The sequence below is a fragment of the Talpa europaea genome (genome assembly GCF_964194135.1).
Source record: "Talpa europaea genome assembly, chromosome: 1".
Lineage (NCBI taxonomy): Eukaryota > Metazoa > Chordata > Mammalia > Eulipotyphla > Talpidae > Talpa > Talpa europaea.
In genome coordinates, this window is record NC_140073.1 from 107,601,221 (window position 1) to 107,623,289 (window position 22,069).

The 22,069-nt window shown below is 39.9% G+C and overlaps 1 protein-coding gene across 2 annotated transcripts in view; it reads left to right on the forward strand.

Annotated features, from left to right (window-relative positions):
* Nucleotides 1-18,445, forward strand: part of NOSTRIN (nitric oxide synthase trafficking) — a gene marked incomplete at both ends in the record, with an annotated part of 56,251 nt that extends 37,806 nt beyond the window's left edge. For both annotated transcript variants that reach the window (XM_084231718.1, XM_084231719.1), the window contains 9 exons: nt 1,712-1,837; nt 6,133-6,231; nt 6,328-6,453; nt 9,587-9,695; nt 10,448-10,536; nt 13,304-13,429; nt 14,387-14,501; nt 15,787-15,876; nt 18,309-18,445. In XM_084231718.1, the coding sequence (XP_084087844.1) occupies nt 1,712-1,837; nt 6,133-6,231; nt 6,328-6,453; nt 9,587-9,695; nt 10,448-10,536; nt 13,304-13,429; nt 14,387-14,501; nt 15,787-15,876; nt 18,309-18,445 (1,017 nt within the window). The remainder of the gene's footprint in view (nt 1-1,711; nt 1,838-6,132; nt 6,232-6,327; nt 6,454-9,586; nt 9,696-10,447; nt 10,537-13,303; nt 13,430-14,386; nt 14,502-15,786; nt 15,877-18,308) is intronic.
* Between the last annotated feature and the right edge of the window lie 3,624 nt (nt 18,446-22,069).

The window sequence follows — 22,069 nt, forward strand, 5'->3', positions numbered from 1 at the left end:
TCTCTCCCAGGCATCATCATCATTGCTTTGATTGTTGTAACTAATGAATTGGTCTCCTGGCTTTTAGTGTTACCTCTTCCCTATATACAGGCCAAGCTGAATTTTCTGAAATTTGAATCTGAACATATCATTTTTTATAAGTCTTCAGAGATTCCCAAACTTGTAATCAGAAGTTGTATAGCATAGATTGATGCATTGCTGGGGGTCTGAGCAGTCTCACTGAGAATCTAAGGACAATGATTTTGCAAAGCATAGTCATAGCCCACTAGCCACTCTTTCACTATATTGTTATCAGGCTAAAATTCACAAGCGCAGGTCTATAGATTAATGTGATTCCTTATACTTGATACAGAAAACCAAATGTGTCCTGTGCCATTCCTATATCAGAGCAAGGGATGGTTGAATGGCTGGTGTATCAATTGGAATAATAAAACGAGTAGTGTTAATAATCAGCATCTAGATGAATATTCTTTATCATTAAAATGTTAGTCCAAATGTTCTTAAACAAAAAGAAGGTTCTTCTTAAAAGTCTTTGTTTCTGTCCTTGAAACTCCTTACTGGTCAGTTGGAGGGATCCTTACTGTTTCTTAATCTGTGAGGAGACAGTGAAAATTCAGATTTCCCCATCCCTCTACAGAATTACTTAATCAGTATTGCTACTCTTGCAGCTCAGAAAATCTGAAATTTTACATTACCTCAGGTCATTCCTTAACATACTGAAATTTGAGAATCATTTATGTTATCTAACTTCCTTCTTTATCAGAGATGTAAAATTACTTGTCAGAGCATTTTAATTATCCATTTCAGTTGCCCTGGTTCAGAGAATTCTGTATTACTTTGGCTTTCCAGAAGATTTCATAATCAGAATGGTCAACATTGGTGGTTGGCAAGTGGAGGCTCTTTGTGAAAGAACAGTTGACTGGGAAAGAGGATGAAGGAAAGCATCTGTCAAGCACAGGTCGTAACTTCCAGAAACATTGGCTTGTGATGCCATCTCTTCAGTAGTCATACTTGCTGTTCTTTGAGTGCTATACAGGTGTGAGGCAATGTGCCATGTGCCTCACCTACATCACTCTGACTCTTCAAAGCAGCCCAGTGAAGTAGGAGCATCCATACCCCCTTCACAGAGATGAAAAAACTGTGGCTCATGAAGGTTAAGCAATTACCTGTAGTCAGAACCAGGTCTCTTATTCTTAAGTCTGATTCCAAAGTTATAAGGCAGTTTGTAGAGTAGAGGTGAAGTCAAGTTGTTGCACAGGATGTTAGTCAATCTAATTCTAGTTCTAAATTACACAACTGCACAAAGCCTACATCTTCTGGTAAGAAATATGGGGCCCTAAGGGATTTACCAGAAAGACCACAGGAGTCATGGGCAGACTCATTCTTGAGTTACACATTCCTGGTCAGCACTTGCTTCTTCTCACCTTCTATCTGGCTTCCTCTTTGATTTGATAAATGTGGGCACAACCCATGCTGCTGAAGGACCTCGGTCTCCTCAAGTAAAAAAATGGAATCACTCCCTCCCCCCAGAGCACTTGGGTTTCCTTTCAGCTGATATCCCTTTTTCCCTAGAAATATCTTTAATTTTGTCATCTATAGTTGTGAGCTGAGAGATGAGAAATGTATCATTGGAGTGCATATCATTTTTCATGGTGTTACAAAGGGCTTTTGTAAATGAGCTAATGAATATGACACTGAAATTTTACTTTAGCTCCTCAACAAACTGAAGAAATCAACTGAGAAGTTAGCAAAAGAAGATGAAAATTATTACCAAAAAAATATGGCTGGCTGTTCTACCATACTGAAATGGGAAAGCACACTAGAAAACTGCTACCAGGTAAGTTATCATGTGTTTCTTTCTCCATGGAGCTTCATGCAACCTTGAAAATGGAGGTCAGAGCTCTATTACACCACCTGATGATCTCTGTCCTTACCTGTGACTTTAGAGAAATTACATTACTAACTGGAGGTCACCAGGATTTCACCCTCTCTTTCTTTCAGTTCAAGAGTTCCTTTTACCCCACTTTCCTTAGAGTTATCCTCTGCCTCCTGAGTGCCAAACCAAGCCCAATAGACCCAACTTAGCTCTACTTTGTCAAGTTCTCGCTGCCTTGCCCCAACCAACAATGATTTCCTTACACTGTATGATGTGGTTTGTATATTCTCAGTCATTGACTCACATGTTACGTTATGTGTTCTATATCTTCATTGTTTGCAACTCAAGAATGTTATATTCATGAAGACAAAACAGAATTGGGATGAATTGAATTCAAAGGGAATTCTATTATAAAAGTGATAATTGGAGATGATCTCTCAGTTTTACTTTCTCTCATCCTCCACCATAATTTTCTAAAACTGGAATACATGAACTCATTTTAGTAGTCCATGAAGTATCCTCTCACTCTTTCTTACTCTCCAGGTTGGATTTGCAAATTCTTTCATAAAATATTCATTTAATAATGTTCAAGGAAGTTTACTACTCTGAGAAATATAAGATCTCAAATATGCCTATTAAGTCATGAAACCGATTCCATGAATCACTTGTCAAAATTAGACTTGCTACTTCGTAATCATGCTACATTCAAGCTATATTTCCTACCTTCTAAGAAGAAACAATCAATTGATATAAAGAATTTATAATATGTTTTGAAAAAACAATAGCCACATTACCAATAATTACTAAGAATCAACTGCTTGGTACTGATAGTATTTATTCTAGCAATTAGTTTAAAAAGTTATTGGCTAGGTCAAGAGACTTAAAAATGTTTACATTCTCAATCACTCTTCCTTACCTTTTCAGAAAATAATCTGAGTGACTGTCTTCTCAGTTCTCCCAAGGGTGGTGCATCCAGTAACCTATTGCACACAATGAATGCCTTCAGACAGAAAGGCTTAATTTTTGCATAAAATCACTTGAAAAATATAAGTTTTTTCTATAAATTCATCTTGAGGAATTAGCAAGAAAACAAAACACACATTTCTGTTCAAAATGCATTAGAAATAAAAGGGAGGAAGCAATTGAAATGGCCAACTTTACAGGGATGACTAAACAAATCTATAAATACTACATAATCCTACACAATGGCCTATTCATTTAAATGGTGTTTTAGAGATGAAATGCATGGAAAACTGCTTATATATACTCTTCAGTGATAAAAACGAGGCTCAAATTTAAACAATTTGATAGATAATTTGAATGATAAAATCATGCGTGCACACATTATTTGAAATAATTCAAAATGTAAACAGTGATTATCTCTAGGTGGAAGAATTAGAAATGTTATCAAAATGCAAGTTGTGTGGTCCTTCAGAGCTACAGAACAATGTCTCAAAGCACCTAGAGCATTTGTTAGAATTCAGATTCCTGATTATAAATTTGAAATGACTTAGGAAGGGGTCCTGGTGGTGGCTAAGCACATCCAAGTTTGAGAATTCCTGCTCTAGAAATAGCCTGATATTTCTGTGATCAGTTTTATGAAAACAATTCAGATGAAAACAAAGTCCTTCCAAGTTTCTCCTATGGTACAAACCAGAAGTCCACAACAGGAGGAAACTGAAAAGAATGAATGAAGAGTATGAGTAATGGCAACACCTGCGCCCCAAACTGGCGGTGAATCTGCTGTTCCTTGTTAACTCTCAACCTGGACCTCCCCCACCCCCCCACCCCCAGTTCATATGTGCTGTTATGAAAGCACAGGGGAGAGCCTGAGGTCCTCCAGAACAAGATAACAAAGTAATAATTCATTAAATCAGATATGGATTTCCCCTTTGAACAGCAGAATTTATCCCAGCCTCTTTTCGTGAGCAAACAGATCATTTTAATGATTTCCCTGAAATATAATAAAAACAGTTAAACATTACCATCTCCACCAAGGGACACTGGTTATTCCAGTCTCAGATTGATGTCAGTGGCTTAGCATTTGTCAAAGTAAAGAAACTGCTGCCCACTAGGGATGCAATGTGTTCCAAAACGCAATGTGTTCCAAAACCCTGGTTTTCCCCCACTCTTCTGTCCTTTGCTCATTGTGTCGATCTGGAACAGCTTCTTTCTAGATTTTTTTCCCCCTTGATATAAAGACTCTTTTGTAAGACCATCCCACTTGAAGTCCATGCAGCTGAGCAGAATTCATTTTATTTGTTATGACGTTTATGTTTTCTGCCTTTTGAAGAAGCAATAAGTTTGATACTCCCTGTGTCTTTAATTAAGCCTTTTTCTGGGGGGCAGAGGGTACATTCAAAGGGCTAGGGCCTGCGATTTTGGAGAAAAACTCAGGACACCAACAGTGGAATCAAGGCCATTTGGCTCCCATTGTTTTACAAAAATTGTTCAGCTTCTCACTCAACAAAGAAGCAGGTGGTGAGGGAGCAGAGTTCTAGGCCTTTCAATTCAAATGTCAGGACACTTGGAACAGAATCAAAATATGTCTGTGATTGACATAGATGTTCACACACTGAGCCTAGAGGCACTAAAGTGACTACATCCTGAATCATAAAATGTGATATATACACACAACAGAATGTAATTCAGCCTTAAAAAAGGGAGGAAATTCTGAAACAAGTTACACTGTGGATAAATCTTGAAGACCTTATGCTAATGAATTAAGCTAGATATGAAAGAGCAAATCCTGTAAATTCTTAGGAGACACATTTAGAGAAGTCAAATTCTTGGAGACTGAAGGTGGAATGGTGGCTCCCAGCATGGTTGGGGGGATTAGGAACAGGGTGCAGAGTTTAATGGTAATAGAGTTTCAGTTTTGAAAGATGAAGAAAGTTCTGGAGAAGAGTGATGAGGACAGTGGCACAATGATGTGAATGTGTTTAGTAAGACCAAACTGGACACTTAGAGATGTTGTGTAAATTTTGCCACAATTAGAAAATATAAATAAATTATTTTAAAAAATTACTACAAACCGTAGATGAAATAACAACAGAAGGTGGAGGCAGGCTTCTCACAGGGCTAGAAAAGAAACCCATGGGTCAGTGGGCCCCGCAGATGTGCCAGAAGAGGCAGGACGGGAGAAGCCAGTGACCTTTGTCATTCCTGCCAACTCCATACCCACCAATTTGCCCAAAGGTATCTGCATGGTAGACTTGCTGACTGTTCTTTTCACTCATGAGTGGGATGGAAGCTTGTGAGACCGGATTGGGATAAAGGAGGGTTACCCAGTCCTCAGGGGAGGAGCCAGTGGTTTGGACACCTGCCACCACTGTCAAAGTCCACTGGGCAAATACCCAGCACCCCCAGAAAGTACCCCCTGAACTCCACCTGACCCCACCTTTTCACATAAAGCCTCCAGGCTGAACTGCTCTGCACTCCCTGAAGCAAAAGTTGGCAGCTTGGGCCAGATGGAGTGACAGCATTCTAATAGCTAACCTTTTCTAAATGTTAATGGCTAACAAGGCATATGCAATCTTCCTCCCCTTCCTATTTACCCTTCTTGCTAAAACTATGAAACCCTGAGTGGAATTTTATCATCCCACACAAAATGGGGAAGCTATGTGCCCACCTTCAAATGTTGAACTCAGACCATCCCCTGCAGCCCCGCCTTATATAATCCTTATATAATCCCCTTTGGTGGGGATTATGAATTGATCAGATTTTGGGGGTCTGCACTTGTCAAATAATTTCCCTAAGCAGAAAAATTTGCGCCCCATTATCTTTGACTCTGCAGAGCCTAGCAGGATACCTTGTATGGGACTGTAAATAATTCTAAAAAATTTAGTATCTCAATGCATCTCCAAAGTATGAGAATAGGTTTTACTGGCCTTCGCTCTCTTTCTCTAGAACTCATGGACACATTTCAACTGGTTCCTTTTCTCCCCGTCTTTGTGAATGTAAGGCAACCTACTACATCTGTCTATATGCCTTTTGGGTCAAAAAGAAGGTCTGCAAAGGGTGTAAGTTGAATAATCCTAAAAAAAAAATTAAAATAAATCCTAAAGGAGGGTAAATAAGACAGACACCCAATCACATTCCCCTGCTGAAAATCTCCCCCTGTTTATGAGACATAATCAAGAGGCACAAATATGACAGTTTGCTCAGGTTCCCCAAGGTGCTGTGTCAGTGCCTGCCAGGAGACTTGAGTTCTGCATAACAAATGACTGGTCTTGCCTCATTTCCATCCTTTTCAGAGCATTCTAGAGCTGGAGAAGGAAAGAATTCAACTTCTAAGCAATAACTTACAGCAGTATACCCAACATATTTCTGTTTTCAGCCAAACCTTGACCACGGTGAGTAGTAAAGACATCCCCACTTTTGGTACCCACAGTGAAAGCTGGCAGCACTGGTGTCTTCAGCAACCTTGTTCTGTTCTCTCGGCCTTGCAGTGCCACACACAGGTCCACTGTGCCATCAGCCAGATAGACGTTGAAAAGAATATCCAGGCTCTAATGGAAGAAACTGCAGTTTCATCTACAGAAAACAAGTCTGAGTTCCTATTAACTGATTATTTTGTAAGTATAGAATGAAAGAAAATGCCATGAATGGGGAAACTCAGTCACGTGCCGAGGAATTCATTTTGGAAAAGAATGGAAAGCAACTGTAATTGGGAATACTTATTTTTACAAAGGAAAATATTACTATTTTCATGTTCCATATGAATTAAAAAATAGTGTGTGGCTTTTTCACTAGGCAATGGAAATACATTGTTGTTATTCTCTGGAAAGGAAAAAGTTAAACAGCATTATAGTCTGAATTTTCGTTTTTAGTCTTTTATAGGAGGAATGCCAGCAGATACCTTTTTTTCTGATCTATAAATAATCATAGTGTATCTGTTTATCTATTGCTGCATAGCAAATTATCCCCAAATGTAACTTCTTAAAACAAATACTTATTGTCTCACAGTTTTGGAGGTCCAGGAATCCAAGCAGGGTTTAGCCAGGTGCCTCTGAGTTCCTTTGGAAGCTGCAGCCAGTGTCCACCAGCACTGTGGTTGTCTTAAGGCTCCGCTGGGTGAGGACCTGCTTCTGAGCTCACTCATGTGGCTGGTGGCTGACGGCAGGTCTCTGGTCCTTGCTGACCGTTGGCTGGTATAGCAAGTCCTTGTCACGTGGGTCTCTCTAGGACAGCTATAACACGTCAGCCTCCTTCCCCTAGAACTGGTGATCCAAGAAGGACAGAGCCAGAGTGTCCAAATGGAAGATTAGTCTTCTATAGCTAACCTCAGAAGTGACATCCATCATTTTCTATCTGTTAAAAACAAGTGAATGTTTGGGCCTCCCCTGGTGGCGCAGTGGTTGAGCATTGGGCTGCAAAGCTGCCCGCAGCCTCTGCAGCACCGGTTCGATCCCTGGCTACCGGCTAGGGTCCCACATGGCTCGCAGACCTCTCCTGCTGCCCGCGGCTCCCCTCAGCAGTGTACTTCGGTCCTTCTGCCTGCTCTGCTCCCCACTCTGGCTCTGGTGAATTCTCTCACCCTCCCACTCTTCTGACTGTACCCAGTGCTTGTATAAATAAATAAATAAATCTTTAAAAAAAAAACAACAACAAGTGAATGTTCAAGAGAAGGCGATTGATTATAAAAAGATGTGAATACATATGTGGGAAGCATTAGCAACAGTCTTCATGGTCCTTGCCTTTAAAAAGTTGGGACCAAATTACAGAAGCTTATTTTGAGGGCGTTTGGGGAACAACTATGGAGACTTCCTTGCTAAAAATGGATCAGTGTCCCTGGTGAGAGCTCAGGCATCTTCCCCCTTTGCTCTCTTGCGGTAAATTCTATAATTTCTTGGGTCATGCCTTAAAGAATTTGTTTCTGTTTCCCTCTTTTCAGTCTTAATTGTAATGTTCTTGGAGGTGATGATTAATGACCAAAATCTGCAGAAAGAAATTCTGATAGCTCCTCCCTGGCCTTCTGCTGCATTTCATCCAGGCTGGGGTCCTCATCTCTCCCTATGTGGAGAACCAGCACACAGGTCCTGTTCCATAGGACTGAAAGTGTAGCTGAAGTCAGTGTTCTAGGACCCAGGCTCAGGGAACAACAGATGAGGGGAGAGGAAAAGTCAGAACTGGGCTTAGCAGTGAATTCTGAGTAAACACTTACTGTCTTATCCTCTCATTGACCTCTCTGAGATTCACAGGTAAAATGGGGAGCATAAAACCAATCCCACAGAGTTACTGCAAGAATCACATGTAATAGAAAATATAAAGAAACTTTATATTTATAATGTATATTATATGTCATATATAATATACCATAAGGAAATAAAATATTCATATCTATGCATTATATTTTAATAGACTATTCTCTTTTCTCCAAATCCCTATACTTCCCTTTCTTCATGACAATATTTAATAAGTTAATGTCTCCACCAATACTCAAAATCCTAGTTTTTCAGAATTTTTTAAAAGATTTATTTATTTATGCATACAAGAACTGGGGTACAGGAGGGGTGTGTGTTTGTGGGTGTGTGTGTGTGAGAGAGGATTCACCAGAGACAGAGTGGGGAGCAGAACAAGCAGATTGGTAGAAATACACTGCTGAGGGGAGCAGTGGCAAGTCAGGAGAGGTCTGCTCTGCCATGTGGGTAGCTCCCTTGCCAGGGATCGAATTTGTGCTGCAGTAACTGTGGATAGCTTCATAGGTTGTATCTTAACCCCTTGCACCACCAGAGAGGCCCATTTTTCAGAATTTTAATGACAAGTATAATATAGTATTTGTGGCTGTTAGTATATAAGTCTGTATACACACACACACACACACACAAAAAAAAAACTACATGGTTTTATAAACCAATGTTACTTCTCCCCAAAAAGAAATAAAGAAAGTAGAGCATGCACATTTCCTAGTAGAAGACCTTCTCCCTGTGGGTGAAATAATTATACATTCAGTCCTGGATCCTAGGATTGGATCTCTGAGCTTTTTTGAATCTCAGTGTTCTCATCTATAAGTGGGGATAGAATACTTACATAGAGAGTTACTGAGAAGCTGTAGAAGATCTATGCAGCTTTTGATAAGTGCTCAAAAAATAAAAATTCAGTAAAAAAAAAACCTAGCTTTTCTCCTTTTTATTGTATGTTCTTACTTTTTCTGCTTTCATCTTGAGTCATTAGTTTCCCCTTTTCCATGGATTTCTGTCCCTCTGCTACAGTTAGTTACTTCCCATCCACCTCTTATATTCTAATTTTTTTTTGAAATAATGTATGTGAAAGTTCAGATAGAATTAATGGTTTGCCATAGCTTATGTGATAAACTTCTACTTTGGTCCAAAAATATGGCCTACACTACTTAGACAACTTTTTCTTCCACTGTGTTTATTCAAATAATTGATCTATTTTTTCCTGATACATTTCACATAGTCCTCCCTTTGTTCTTTGCTTATATTAGTTCTCCTGCCTGCTGACTAAGGCTTCTAGCCTCCTGGAAGCTTTTGTTTGCCCCTGCCCTTGGTGAACCATAGATTCTGGTCTACACCATTCATGCATGAACATGGCCTTGAATTGCTAGATCTCTTAATGCTATGCTTCAAGGCCTAACTATATCATGTAGCTGTTCTGGGGAGAGTCAGTAAAAGTGTCAGCACAGCTTGAGGTAATTCTTTTTTTCCCCTTACATTGTTAAACATCCTGGTTTTTTTCTCCCTAAAGGAAGAAAATCCAAACAATGCTATGACTAAAGAGCGACAAGAATCTTCAATAAAATCAAAATTGCTGAGGCTGCAAGCAGACATTGAAAAAGCTCTAAAAGACCAGGAAGGTGTGTGATGATCTCTGTGAATGTCTGGATAAGGGAAAGTGTTCTACTTGCAGGTTTTATTCAGAAGTAGGATAAGCCTGCTTTTTCTAGCTGGGGTAGTTAAAGAATTGTATGGCAAGCCTAATTTATTTGAATAAAGAAAAAGAAGAAAGCAAAAAATTGAAAGTGATATTTGATCTGTCTGTGAGAGCTATATGAGTATTACACCATGCTACCACTCCAAAAATGTAACATTTGACTCTATTTCTGAAATTGAGTGGAATGAGGAATTGAGTGGAATTTGTTTTAAAACATGGTAAACCTATCATGCACTATTGGCCTTCTTGTTAGTTTCTTTTTATACTAACTTATGATGAGGTTAGGAAATGAAGCTGCTCTAGGTAGCTGCAGGTAATAAAAACAAGTCTACCCTTGGAAATTTTTATGTATTTGGCTTATTTTATGTAGACCAAGCAACTTGTGACAATGCCATACTGGATAGGAAATCCACGAGCGCACAATGTTTAGAAATGCACCACAATAGCTTAATAAGTCTAGCACTGTGATCCAAGTTAGGAATCCACAGTGGAGAGGATTCATCTTGATGCACCAGCACTTCTCAAATTTCATTAAAAGAATGTTCATCCACACAAACAGAAACAGCCCAGCCATTTAGGAAATCCTCTGGGGTCAGATTCCCTCTGGATGTGACCTCTGTGCTGCATCCCACAGAGACAGGATGCATGGTGATGGCCAGCTCATTTCATTTTCAGGCCTGGCACAGACGCTGAAATCCTACTCCAGCAACTCCTCCTTCTCAGATGCAGAGAGCCAGAAAATCACAGCAGCCTTAATGGATGAGGTAAATATTTGTGGAGTGCAGTTTCCTAGATTTAAGGATTGAAAGAGTTATTTTTGGAATGCTTGCTTTCTGGTCCATTTGACCTCTGTTTGCCTTTCCTTTCTCATGACATAGAGCAATCAAGGCAGAGAACTTGTAGGGTCAGCTCCTTGACAAGGAACTTGAGAGATGTGGAAAAACCCAACTACTTAAAAATATTTGCTTGGAAAAGAATTGTGCCTCAAATAGAGTTTCCCAAAATAGAATCATTCCTTCAGCATCTGGAAACCAGTGTACCTCAACCCAGTCATAAGAAGAGATTGAAAATGCAGGGTCTGCATTCAGATAGGCCTATATTTGGATCCAGTTCTGCCATCTCAGAGACCTGAGGCAACTTCAGTTTTCTCATCTGTAAATGGGCATAACCAGTATATCCCAAAGAGTTTTTGTGAAGCTGAAATGTTGTTTAGAGAATGCTAGGATGGTATATAGGGGATAGCTTGAAAAAGGATAATTATTATTAAAATGCTTTTTTCTATTCATCCCTCAGTAACATCAGGGTCTAATTTCAAAAGGAAGAGGGAAGTGTGAGTGTGAGGTGAAGCTTCCAGGGAAATAAGGAGCCACTTTAGAAGCCAAAGCTGTTTGAGGGGAGGGAAAGATGTGAGGGAGAAATGACACCAGGCCTTCTCCTGGACTCCGGCAGCCATCCCACCCCAGCCTGGGATAATCGTGGGGTCTAAAGGGCAATGTGACCATTTTGGATAAACCCACGTAAAAAGGACAGTTAGCAAAGACCCGGACAGTTAGCAATGACCCGTGAGTTTTCTTTAGGAATAAGAAAGAATAGATACAGGTTGCTTATGTGTGCAAGATAAAGGCTTTCTGCTGTGATTAGGGTGAAAGGAAGGAGACTGAAGTTAATCTAAGAAGAATTCAGGAAGAGATAAAATTGTTATCAATGTCTTGAAGGATACAGGAAACGGGGCCAGCTTTCAGCTTGCACATAGCTTACCCTCTTGTGAAAGCCTGTACCCATTCATTCTGTCCAAACCGACAATTTCAATAGTTCTTTGCTGAAAGTAGACAGATGCTGCCAGGAATGGTTGATCTATTTTTCAGCAGAGGCTTCCTTTAGGGGGGTGCTGCTGCACTGCAGGAAAAAATCTAGCACTTCTGGTGAAAAGAAAGGCCTGACTTCTTCTCACTTGGGGACAGAAGTCTAACATACTTGTGAAGGCACATGGCTATAATTTTGATGAAATTGTAAAATAGACTGTAGGACATTTTCTGTAACAATACAAAATTCCTATTTCACTAATTTGGTGCAAATAGTATTTACCAAAATAAAGTCACATGGAACATTTTATGCTGCATTAAGTTATATCTTGTTTCTTCGGTTGTTTTTGCATAGAGTTTGTCAATGTCATTACCATGTATTAGGAACATCTGGTTACACAACTGGCCTGATTCACAGTGAAGGAGCTGATACCTGAACTCATGTTGTTGATGAGCTTGCAAAGGGGCAAATATGAATCTTCAAACTGTAGATGCCAAATATCATATGCCCATATAATTTCCTTACACAACTCTCTACATCTGGGTGAGGAAAACTCCTGATATTGGTAGATTTTTTTGTTACCCAGGGAAGATTTCTTGCAGGAGAAAACTGCTTCACTTAAAATCCTAATTCATTGCTTCTTGGCCGTTGCATTGCCATATTTGAAGCAAGAATGTTGACAAGACATGTTCTATGGGGAGTTGTTCTGGAAATTGGAAGTAGCTAGAATACATGTGGTCTTCAGATACGGACAGGAGAGACACAGGAATGAGGATTAAGGTGTGGTGCTCCATGGTGCTCCGATATGCAGACTAGGTTTAGAGGTAGAAGGCAAGGGGAGGTTTTGATTTTCTTAAATAAGCCTGCCCATGATTCAGTGGAATTGCGCCAAGATTTTGACCTTTCCCCATTTATTGGCAATGTTTGAGTCATGGCTCTGTCTCTCTTGCAGAGATGTTAGGGTTTGGAATCCCCATGCTGGAGGTGCAGAAAGGGAGAGAGAATGGCGAGGAGAGTGAAGTAGACTCTTTCCTGTATTTTAATTCTGTTGTTTGATTTATCTGGTTTGAACATGGCTTGACAAATAATGAAGTTTCTAGTTTAAGATGGAATCAGAATAGAAGAGACTAGAAGTGTATCTTTAGTTTCACTCCTTTTTTTTTTAATATTCAATTATCTCATATTATTGTTTCCAGTTTCTGAAAGTGTTACTGCAAACTCTCTGGATAGTACAAGAACTCATCTACTCAAGAGAAACAATAACAACATCAACAAAAACCCACCTCATGTCCTTTTAGTTTGATTCCATTAAGGCAGGTTCAATTTTGTTCACGGAGATGAGCACCTGAGGCTCATTACCTGTCTACACAGCTCTCTGAAGCTCTGTGTTCTACCATCAACATTTATTATTTCCTTTCTTGTTTTTCAGCAAAAAATTGAGTAGTTATTGATTGCCACAAAACACTGAATAATATACAATAGCTATGACGTTTTCTTGCTTACAAGAGTCCAGAATAAGACACTCAGCAACTGAGATTTTTTTCTAGACTGCTTAGGGCTAATTTTGTCTGTCTTGTCAGCATTATCTGGGCCTAGCTGAAAGTGACTTGAATGTGCATTTTTCCAGAATTCTTTGTCATTTGAAAGTTATCCTGATTTCCCTTCATCCAACTAGTCGTGCCTCATTTTCTAGAAATTTACTGACATGGTCAAATGATGTATCCACAGACCAATTTGAAACTAGACCTTTTGCAAGCAAACTCCTATAAACTGTCATCTGTGTTAGCAGAACTTGAGCAAAAACCTAAACCCAGCCATCCCTGTAGTTCCTACATCTTCAAGTGGAAAGAAAAGGTAAAAATAAATGAAGAGATGGGTTGTAATTTATCAAATGGGCTTGCTGGGTGGAGTGGCTTAAAGTAGCATCAGGGTAAAAAAAAAAAAAAAAAGCCGTTATGAATCATATGTACTGTATGTTCCAGATCCTAACAACAGAAATTTAAGGTAAATGTGTTTTTATTCCTTTTGAGGACAGTAACAAGAGCTAGCCACAACTGAATACATCTTTGTAGACTAATAATATGTTGTTAGAACACTTTGGATTGCTTCTTCTTCCCCCTCATATTTTAACTTTATCCTTTGTGCTTTTATTGTAAAATTTTTATAAAATGAAATTTTAGTATTCACAGGCCCAAATTATGAGATTTTGTGATAACCACTAGTCTCATCTGTTTACTACAGTAGATGTCATGAGTATGTTTTAAAATTCACATGTGTTTTCCCAGTGTTACATTTCTAAGTGAATCATGGGTTCGTGAATATACAGGGGTGGCTATTGCTTGTGGTTATTTCCAATTTAGTATCTGAAAAGGAAACCCCGTGATGAAGAGAAAGCAATCTTTCTAAGACTGGATGAGCTAAGATAGTCTAAGAGAGGATGAGCTCTAAGATATCTCAATCATGTCATGATTGACAATTTCATGAAAATTACATTTGCATTGAAGTCAGATAAAGTTGAATTTGTAGAAGTAATGCTGAGAATGCTTTTATTTAGCCTAAAGTTGCAGGTCAGAATTGCAAACACAGGCTATAAAATATAGTTGTTTAATTCTGAAAAAAAAATTAAGATTTCAGAAACAAGAAAGCACTATAATAGGGTTTAGGAATGTAGCAGATAATTTACTTGTGAACAACACTCCCCCATTAAACAAATTCCTAAAGAAAACACCTATTAGAAAACTTACTTTTCATGAATATTTATGATGACATGTTTGCTAAAAATGACTTTTTTTTACAAAACTATTTGAACAGCAGCAGACACATAGTTATTTAAAAATATCTCGGCCTTTTCTGATGAAGAGATTGGAGAACGTTGTGAGCATGGCGTCTTCTGGTGGGCACAGAAACCCAAGTTCCTCATCTACAGGTAACCCTTACCACGATATTTTGGGGCTGGGGCCTGGCAGTCAAATATAATGCTACATTGATATATTATTTTCTACTCAAAAAAAGTCTACATTTCATGTGGACAGATTAGTTTGTTAGAATTTGTAGTTTTCTATGAAAATGTAACCCAAACATGGGAAAGAATCAAGAGAAATAGAGGGTTGGAGAAAAGAATTTTATGATGTGAGATCTATCAGATTGACTGGCATCCTCATTATTCAGTCTGCAGTTTGTGACCCTGATACAGTCAGCCCTACACCCTGGGAGGAGCTCTGCACCTGTGTCCCCACAGCCTCCTTCAAACTTCCATGGAAGCCTCTCTTTGTGAGAAACAGTGATTGCAAGGCCTACATACCTTTTTATTCGGCCATCTGACAGTAGTCATTTGTCTGCTCCCAGTCATTTCTCCATCCAAATCATTCAACACACACACACACATATACACACAATCATTGTCCCTCATTGTTGAGCTGTAGTTACCAGAACCTTGACAATCTAGTTACCTGATTAGAAATTGGCAAAAAAAAAAAAAAAAAAAAAAAGAGTTTCAATCAAACCCAGGATATTATGGTCCACATGACTTATTAAAGATTCACCATTGTGTTGTTTGAGAAACAGTTCCTTAAGTGACTAGGAAGCAGGTGCTTTAAGTGCCCCTACCTATACCTGCATGGAAAAACTGGTATATATTTTCCAAAACATACATACAACTACCCCATGTATTAGCTAACCGATGTTAACTGAGCACCTGGGAAACCAAGATAGTAGTGCATGGTTAAGTTTGGGGGTGTGTCCTGAGAAATGCATCATTAGGCAATTTCATTGTATATGAACATTGTAGAGAGCAATTACACAGATGTCAGTGGTGGGCTTACTACACACCTAGCCCATATGAGATAGCTTATCAGGTCTTCTGCATTAATGCTGTCCATCAATCAAATATCATAAGCTACACATGACTACAATTTGAAGTTGATATTATTGTTATTACAATAACTTTTATCCAGACTCATGATTTTCTATATTGTGGCATGGTTTTTGGTTATATAACATCTGCAGTTCATACACATAATAGTACATTGTGAATGGTTATGAATAAAGGAATGAATATTATGTAAAATTACAGATTTTCCTTTTGAGAAGATTTCATTGTATTTAAGCTTTGCACCATACTGCTAAATAGCTAAAAAAAAAAAAAAAAGCCTCCCATCTCCCCAATGCCTACAGAAACAGCATTAGTAATTACAACTTAATCCAACTTTCAGCTTCTGGTGTGGTCCAGCTCAGCAATGGCCTTTGCAAGGCCTTATATTCCTTTCAAGCCAGGCAAGATGATGAACTGAATTTGGAAAAAGGTAAGAATCATTTGAAATTGCTTTAGTTGCCTTCACATGTTGAAATTCCTAACTTGAATAAATTTTCTGACTCAGTACCACAGACTTAAAAGTTACTATCATGTCAAATCAGTTCAGGTTTATAATCACCCTTCTTAGAAGATAAAATTAATCACATCAAAAATAAAGTTCACATAGGGCCTCCCCTGGTGGCGCAGCGGTTGAGCACTGGGCTGCGAAGCTGCCCGCAGCCTCTGCAGCGCCAGTTCGATCCCCGGAAGCCAGGGAGGGTCCCACATGGAGTGCAGACCTCTCCTGTAGCACCCGCTGCTCCCCTCAGCAGTGTATTTCGTCACTCTGCCTGTTCTGTTCCCCGCTCTGGCTCTGGCGAATTCTCTCACCTTCCCACAGTTGTTATTGTTATTTCATTTATTCCCATTATTCTGCTGAGGATACTGAGGTGTAGAAAAGTAAAGTCGCAGGCAGTAGCAATTCAGGATTTGAACTCAGAACCTCAAGAGTCCTGCTCATAATCAAAATGCTACACTGGGTCAGAAGGTCAGTGATGGACTGTCATAAGAAGGTGGCCCCTCAGACAGCTAGAACACGCAGGAGTGTGGTATGACTTCCTCTCGTAGCTTAGTGTAAAATTCTAAAACCAATGTCAAAGGATTCGAGGGAGTCAGAGTCCTCCCTACTTAATGTTTTTTGAACTTACCTCTCAGGAAAGTGTTTAAAAGACCAATTTAAGGAATTGTACCTCCTTCTTTGTTCTCAGGTTTTTGTTAATATGGAAAGGTAGTGTGCAATGGGTTATGTAGACCTCTATCTGACTATACACAAGAAAATCTCAGCAGTCTCAACTTTCTTTGTGTCTAGTTAGCGGCTAAGGCCTAGATTTGAAATGAAAAGGTTAGTGAGAAAGAGCTGTGTCATTAGGGAAAACTTATTATCCATGACCTTGCCAGACATGGGGCCCGGAGCCAAAAGAAAATCAAGATGGATTGTGCAGCCAAGCAATCGGGACACCACCTATTTGTTATTGGTTAGGGTGCTTTCTTTCAGTTTGCCAGTCATATTTCTCTAGGGGATTACGTTTCCTTCTAGCTCAGAAATAAGACAAGGAGAAAGGGTGAAATGGAAAGGAAACCTTCATTCATTTGAAATCAATGTTGCCTTTATTTAAAAGTTTTAAGTGTTAAAGGTGTCACTTGGATACTCATTATGTCAGGCTAAGGGTACTTACAACAGTAAATGGGTAAATGAAATCTGAGTTTCCATGTTCCACATGAATAAAAAATCACATTTCCCAGATGCCACCTAGAATTGAGGGGTCCTGAGTTTGAGACACACAGTTGCACAATAAATTGACCATCTTGCTTGTTTTCAGTTCTCTGTTGGTTGCAAATCCTGCTTATACTTTATATCCTAAATGATTTCTTTAAATTAAAGGAGACATTGGAGGCTTAGGAAAACTGACAAAAAGCTGTTAAATTATTTGTTTGAATTCCTGAGAGTAGAGTGTGTTGATCTACTGACCTGAGAGAACTCACTGGCAGGAGAACTTTGACTGACTGAGAATGAGCTCCTTCCAGAATAAATTATGATTTGTGATCAACGGGAGATAGAAGGGGAATTAGCAGTCTCCTTTGCCTAAGAAAGAAAATTTCTAGAAAAAGATTGAAAAATTGAAAAATTACCTTTAAATCATGCCAATTATAAAGTAACTCAGGAAGGAAGCAAATATTTCTTAGATGTGTAGGAAGCAGCCAGAGAGAAAGGACTGTCTCAAGAGAGGGGCTTTGCAAGAAGATTTGGGAGACCAAGTTCAACTCTAGGGTAACTTATATCAGAATTGTATTTTTAAACACCAGACAATTAGAGGAGAGCAATATTTCTTAGGAGTTCTATTTATTTTAATTATTGCCTTCAAAAGTATTGGTTTTGAATTGCTATTTAATAAAATTATCTAAAATGTTGATGGGGTAATATTTCTGTACAAAACTGTGAAGTGAAGCTTTGGGCTGTGAAGTTGGTCAATATAGTGGACAGAAGCTGTCTTGGTGAAAAGAAAAGTCTGGCAACTAAGACATAGTCACAGCAGTCAAGATACAAACCCTTAAAGCTCAGGCACCACAAGTAGTTGGGTAACACCCCACCAGCTGTATCCAAACAGGCAGCCCAAGAACTTAGGCTCCAACATCATTGTTTTTTATCACATTTTATGGCACAATTCAGTTGTCCATTGTCTTACTCTAAGTCACACTCTTCACACAATGCCTACTTCACACAAAGGTGTTCGATACACTTGGCTCCATCTGAATCGTATGCAGAAAATGATGCTGCCGTGTAGCTCCCAGAAAACAGAATCTCCCTGCGACTTCCTTACCCACCTGACTTCAGTGTGTGTTCAAATTGCAGAGATTCATTTAATTAAATGCTCATTTTCACAGGCGACATTGTGACGATCCACAAGAAAAGAGAAGAAGGGTGGTGGTTTGGCTCTTTAAATGGAAAAAAAGGTCATTTTCCTGCTGCCTATGTGGAGGAGCTCCCCTCAGATGGTGGAAACGCGGCTACAAAGGCATAAACAAGATCCAGAACACACAGCCTTACACACTGTATAAACACTTCAATGTGGAGCAAATAAAGATAAATGTTGTGACCTTTATGCTGGAGTCCTACCTGTACGACTGCACTTTGCACTACTGGTTCTTTGCTGGAAAGAGTCAGAAGGTGGCAGTAGAGGGAGGCAGGGTCCTAGAGTTTTCAAATTCTATGAAATCCTAAAGGTGACTTCTAGAGCCCATGGGGTCACAGGGAGAGAAAGAGAGACTGAATCCAGGCCCTGCTCAGCTGCTGGCCTGATAGTGTGATGTCTTCTAGTAGCACACCACAGACTGAGACATTCTTCTTGGGTGGCAACTGGCCACTGCAGGCCTGCAAGGTGTCAAGCAGTGCAAGGGAGAGGAGGAAGAATACAGGTTAAATCCAAGAAGAGCTCAGTAGAGACAGGCAGTCACCACGCCAGTGAGAGAGACATACACATCTTAGGAGTAGGGACAACAGAGTCAAGAGTGGAGAGTCCCTGTGGTCACAAGAGGGGGTAGTAGACAAGGAGCAGTATAGAGTGGGATTCTATCCTGAGGCAGTGACTTGTTTTGTGCCCTGTACCCTCTGCCTGCCATCTTAGTGTGAGGTTGTGTGTGAACCGGAGATAGCTGGGGAGCTGAGCTCAAGACCCAGTGCACAGGAAAGGGTTAGGAAGGAGACAGAACCTGAGATGTCCTGCATCCTTGCCATTTGGAAACTTCATACACCAAACTTCTGAATAGAAGCTAGGAATTCTGTACTTCCCAGCTAGGCCATTGTGAATGGAATACCTACCTTAATCAGCTTCCTAGTGAAAGCAACTTTAAACGTGAATCAGTCTGTAGCTTGGATGGGGTTTTAAAACTCATGTTACTGTCAAAATGGAACATTTAGAAGATTTATGTTGCTTCCTCAAGTACCCTATAATGGGAAAATTGGAAATGAAAGAGGGTAGGTCCCAAACCCTCCCCAAGGGGAATGTTTTAAAATGGAGAGAAGCCGTGCAGCAGCAGTGTTCAGAAAATGATCTAAGTCAGCCTGGAGATCACACACTCCACAGGCTGGAAAGCTGCGGTGGTGAGAGAAACACCTGGGCATGTTTACCTTCGTACAGAATAGAATCTGGCATTAAAGGACTAATTAATATCGATTCTATTACTCTCCTGCCTTCTCTTTTTTTTTTAATTTGCCAAATTTAATAATTTCAAAAAGGAATTTTTCAAAACAAGGTGGTTTTTTTTTTTTTTTTTTTGTGGTCTGCACCATTACACTCCTATAGCAGGGTATAACTAACAGATATTTATAGATAGAGATATCAGACCTGAAGGAATTCAAGCAAAATATGTTACGTGAGACCTAACTTACAGCTCAGAAGAACAGATCAGAAGTTTTAATGTCATCCTTAATGGTGTATTAATGAAGCCTTTCTGCATGAAGAAAGTTGACTGAATAATAGGCCATTAGACCATGAAGAGAGATTTTGAATTTCTATTTCCTTTTCATCTTACTTCTTTCCATTAAGTCTTGATGGATAAAAAATTGGGTCGCAACTGACTGCAGTCACTACTGGATCATTTGTATAGAGAAAATTGATGATAATGATGGTTGGACCCTGAAACTCTTTGAAAGTAATTTTCAAAGAAAAAGACCCCTTTTTCTTCATAAATCAGTTTCACTTTGTGAAAATGTAAATGGTTTTCCAGTTTTGGAATGTTGTGCAAATTCTTTTTGCAATGGTGATATATAATCTTTAAACTTCAAAGAAATACTATAATCTTAAACCTGATAAAATACAAATATAGTTGGAGATGGCAGACTTGTTGAATAGCTTTTAGCAGGGCATGAATTTTCTGGTTGGAAAAATGGAGATGGTACCACTTAGACTTGGGTAAAAATTAAGTGCCCATTGTGAAGATTAATAAGGTGCTCAAGACTGCCAGAATAAAATAATTTTTAATATTAATATTTTAAAACTCTTAATTGGGCTTTCATAATTATACCCCACTAAGCAGTTTCATGTCAGAAAGTTTTTAGCTTTCACAACCTGAAATACAGGCAGTAGAGATCTGAGCCGCATTTTCTCTAAAAACACTGAAAGGTATTATTCTACTTTATCTCTTTTCTAGTAAAAGTTGACATGGCCATCACATCATTAACCAGAAAGATCTATTAATTACATGTTCTTGCATTTTCAATTACATACCGTAATTAATATTTACAATGATAAAATACACTTCAATCACTTAAAGTGCTTTCTGATCCATCAAAAAGTAATATAATATTCAGTAATGGATAAAAGTAAATTTTATAGCACAGTATTATAAAATTTTAACTGATAAGTAATTTAAGCACAGTTTACCTTTGTTCCTCTCTCCAAGACAAATTCCCTCTTCCCCCAAATTCTTGTCAGCCTTGGGGGGATTCAGCCTGATCCATAGAAGTGCATTAGAATCAAAATAACATTACTATCTTTTGCAATGTTACATGGGAGGAATGTATAATTATAACCCAGGGAAGATGGGCCCAGGGCTTGGAGCCTGAGAAGGTGGGACTCAGACTTGACCAGGGGTATGTGAGGACAGAGCAGAGACCAGGAACCTGTTGTAGACAGAACGCGGTTACACGGATGTAGCTGGGGGGCATATGAAGGGCATGCCAGAGGTTCTGGTATGCTGTGATCTAAGGCACAGGGTCTATGTCTCTCTGGCCTCCCATTCAGCAGTAACAGGGTGTAGGGGGCAGGATGGGCACAGTGCAGGTTCTCTGATTCCAGCAGATGGGTGAAGGAGGAGTCCTGGAGGCCTCAGTGGCTTTTGCAGGCTTTTATTGGGATTACGAGGTACACGGCAGGCAGGGGTGCTGGGGGGCCGGGAGGCTGGCAGTCCTTCCACCCCCCAGCAAGTCTTCGCTCTGGACCCTCCGGCCTTCTCTCACGTTCTCTCTGCTCTTCTCATGGCTCTGCTTCTCTCTCGACTTCTGCTTCTGCGCTTCTGCTGGAATCATAGAAAACCTGCACTGTGCCCATCCTGCCCCCTTACAATTTGCGTAAGTTGGCAAGATGATCCATGCAGACGGGTATGGAGCCCTCCGAAGACCTGGAGGGACTAAGGAGTATCAGACTGTGTTTGCCTATGACGACGCTGGAGGCGTCATGGCGGCACAGGAGATGGTCAAGGTCCGGGAGCTGCGGGATGAGACCTCACCTGGAGGAGGAGACGCCCTAGAGGACCAGCCAACGACCCCCGAGGCAGCAAGAATCGTCGGGGAAGAGAGGACCATGATTTAGAGCTCGCCAGTTTGGACAAAGGGAAAAGCCGATGAACTTGGACTAATGGACTAACAATCCCGCCAGAAGGCAGAGGACCTTGGCAAGTTTGATATGTTTTGGGGACCCTGGGGCAGGATGGTATCGTTTAAAATCAAGGCATGAAAAAAAAATAAAAATAAAATCAAGGCATGGCCAGTGAGCCTTGGTATAAGAGCCCACAGTTGGGAGGGAGGAAGCCCTCGCGGAGTTCTCTGCAGCCAGGCAGAGGAAAAGCCAACTGAGAAAGCAAAAGCTGGTGCTGAGATTGGGAAGCCCTGAGCAGCTGTTAAGCACTAAGTAAGCTAAAGAAGGCCA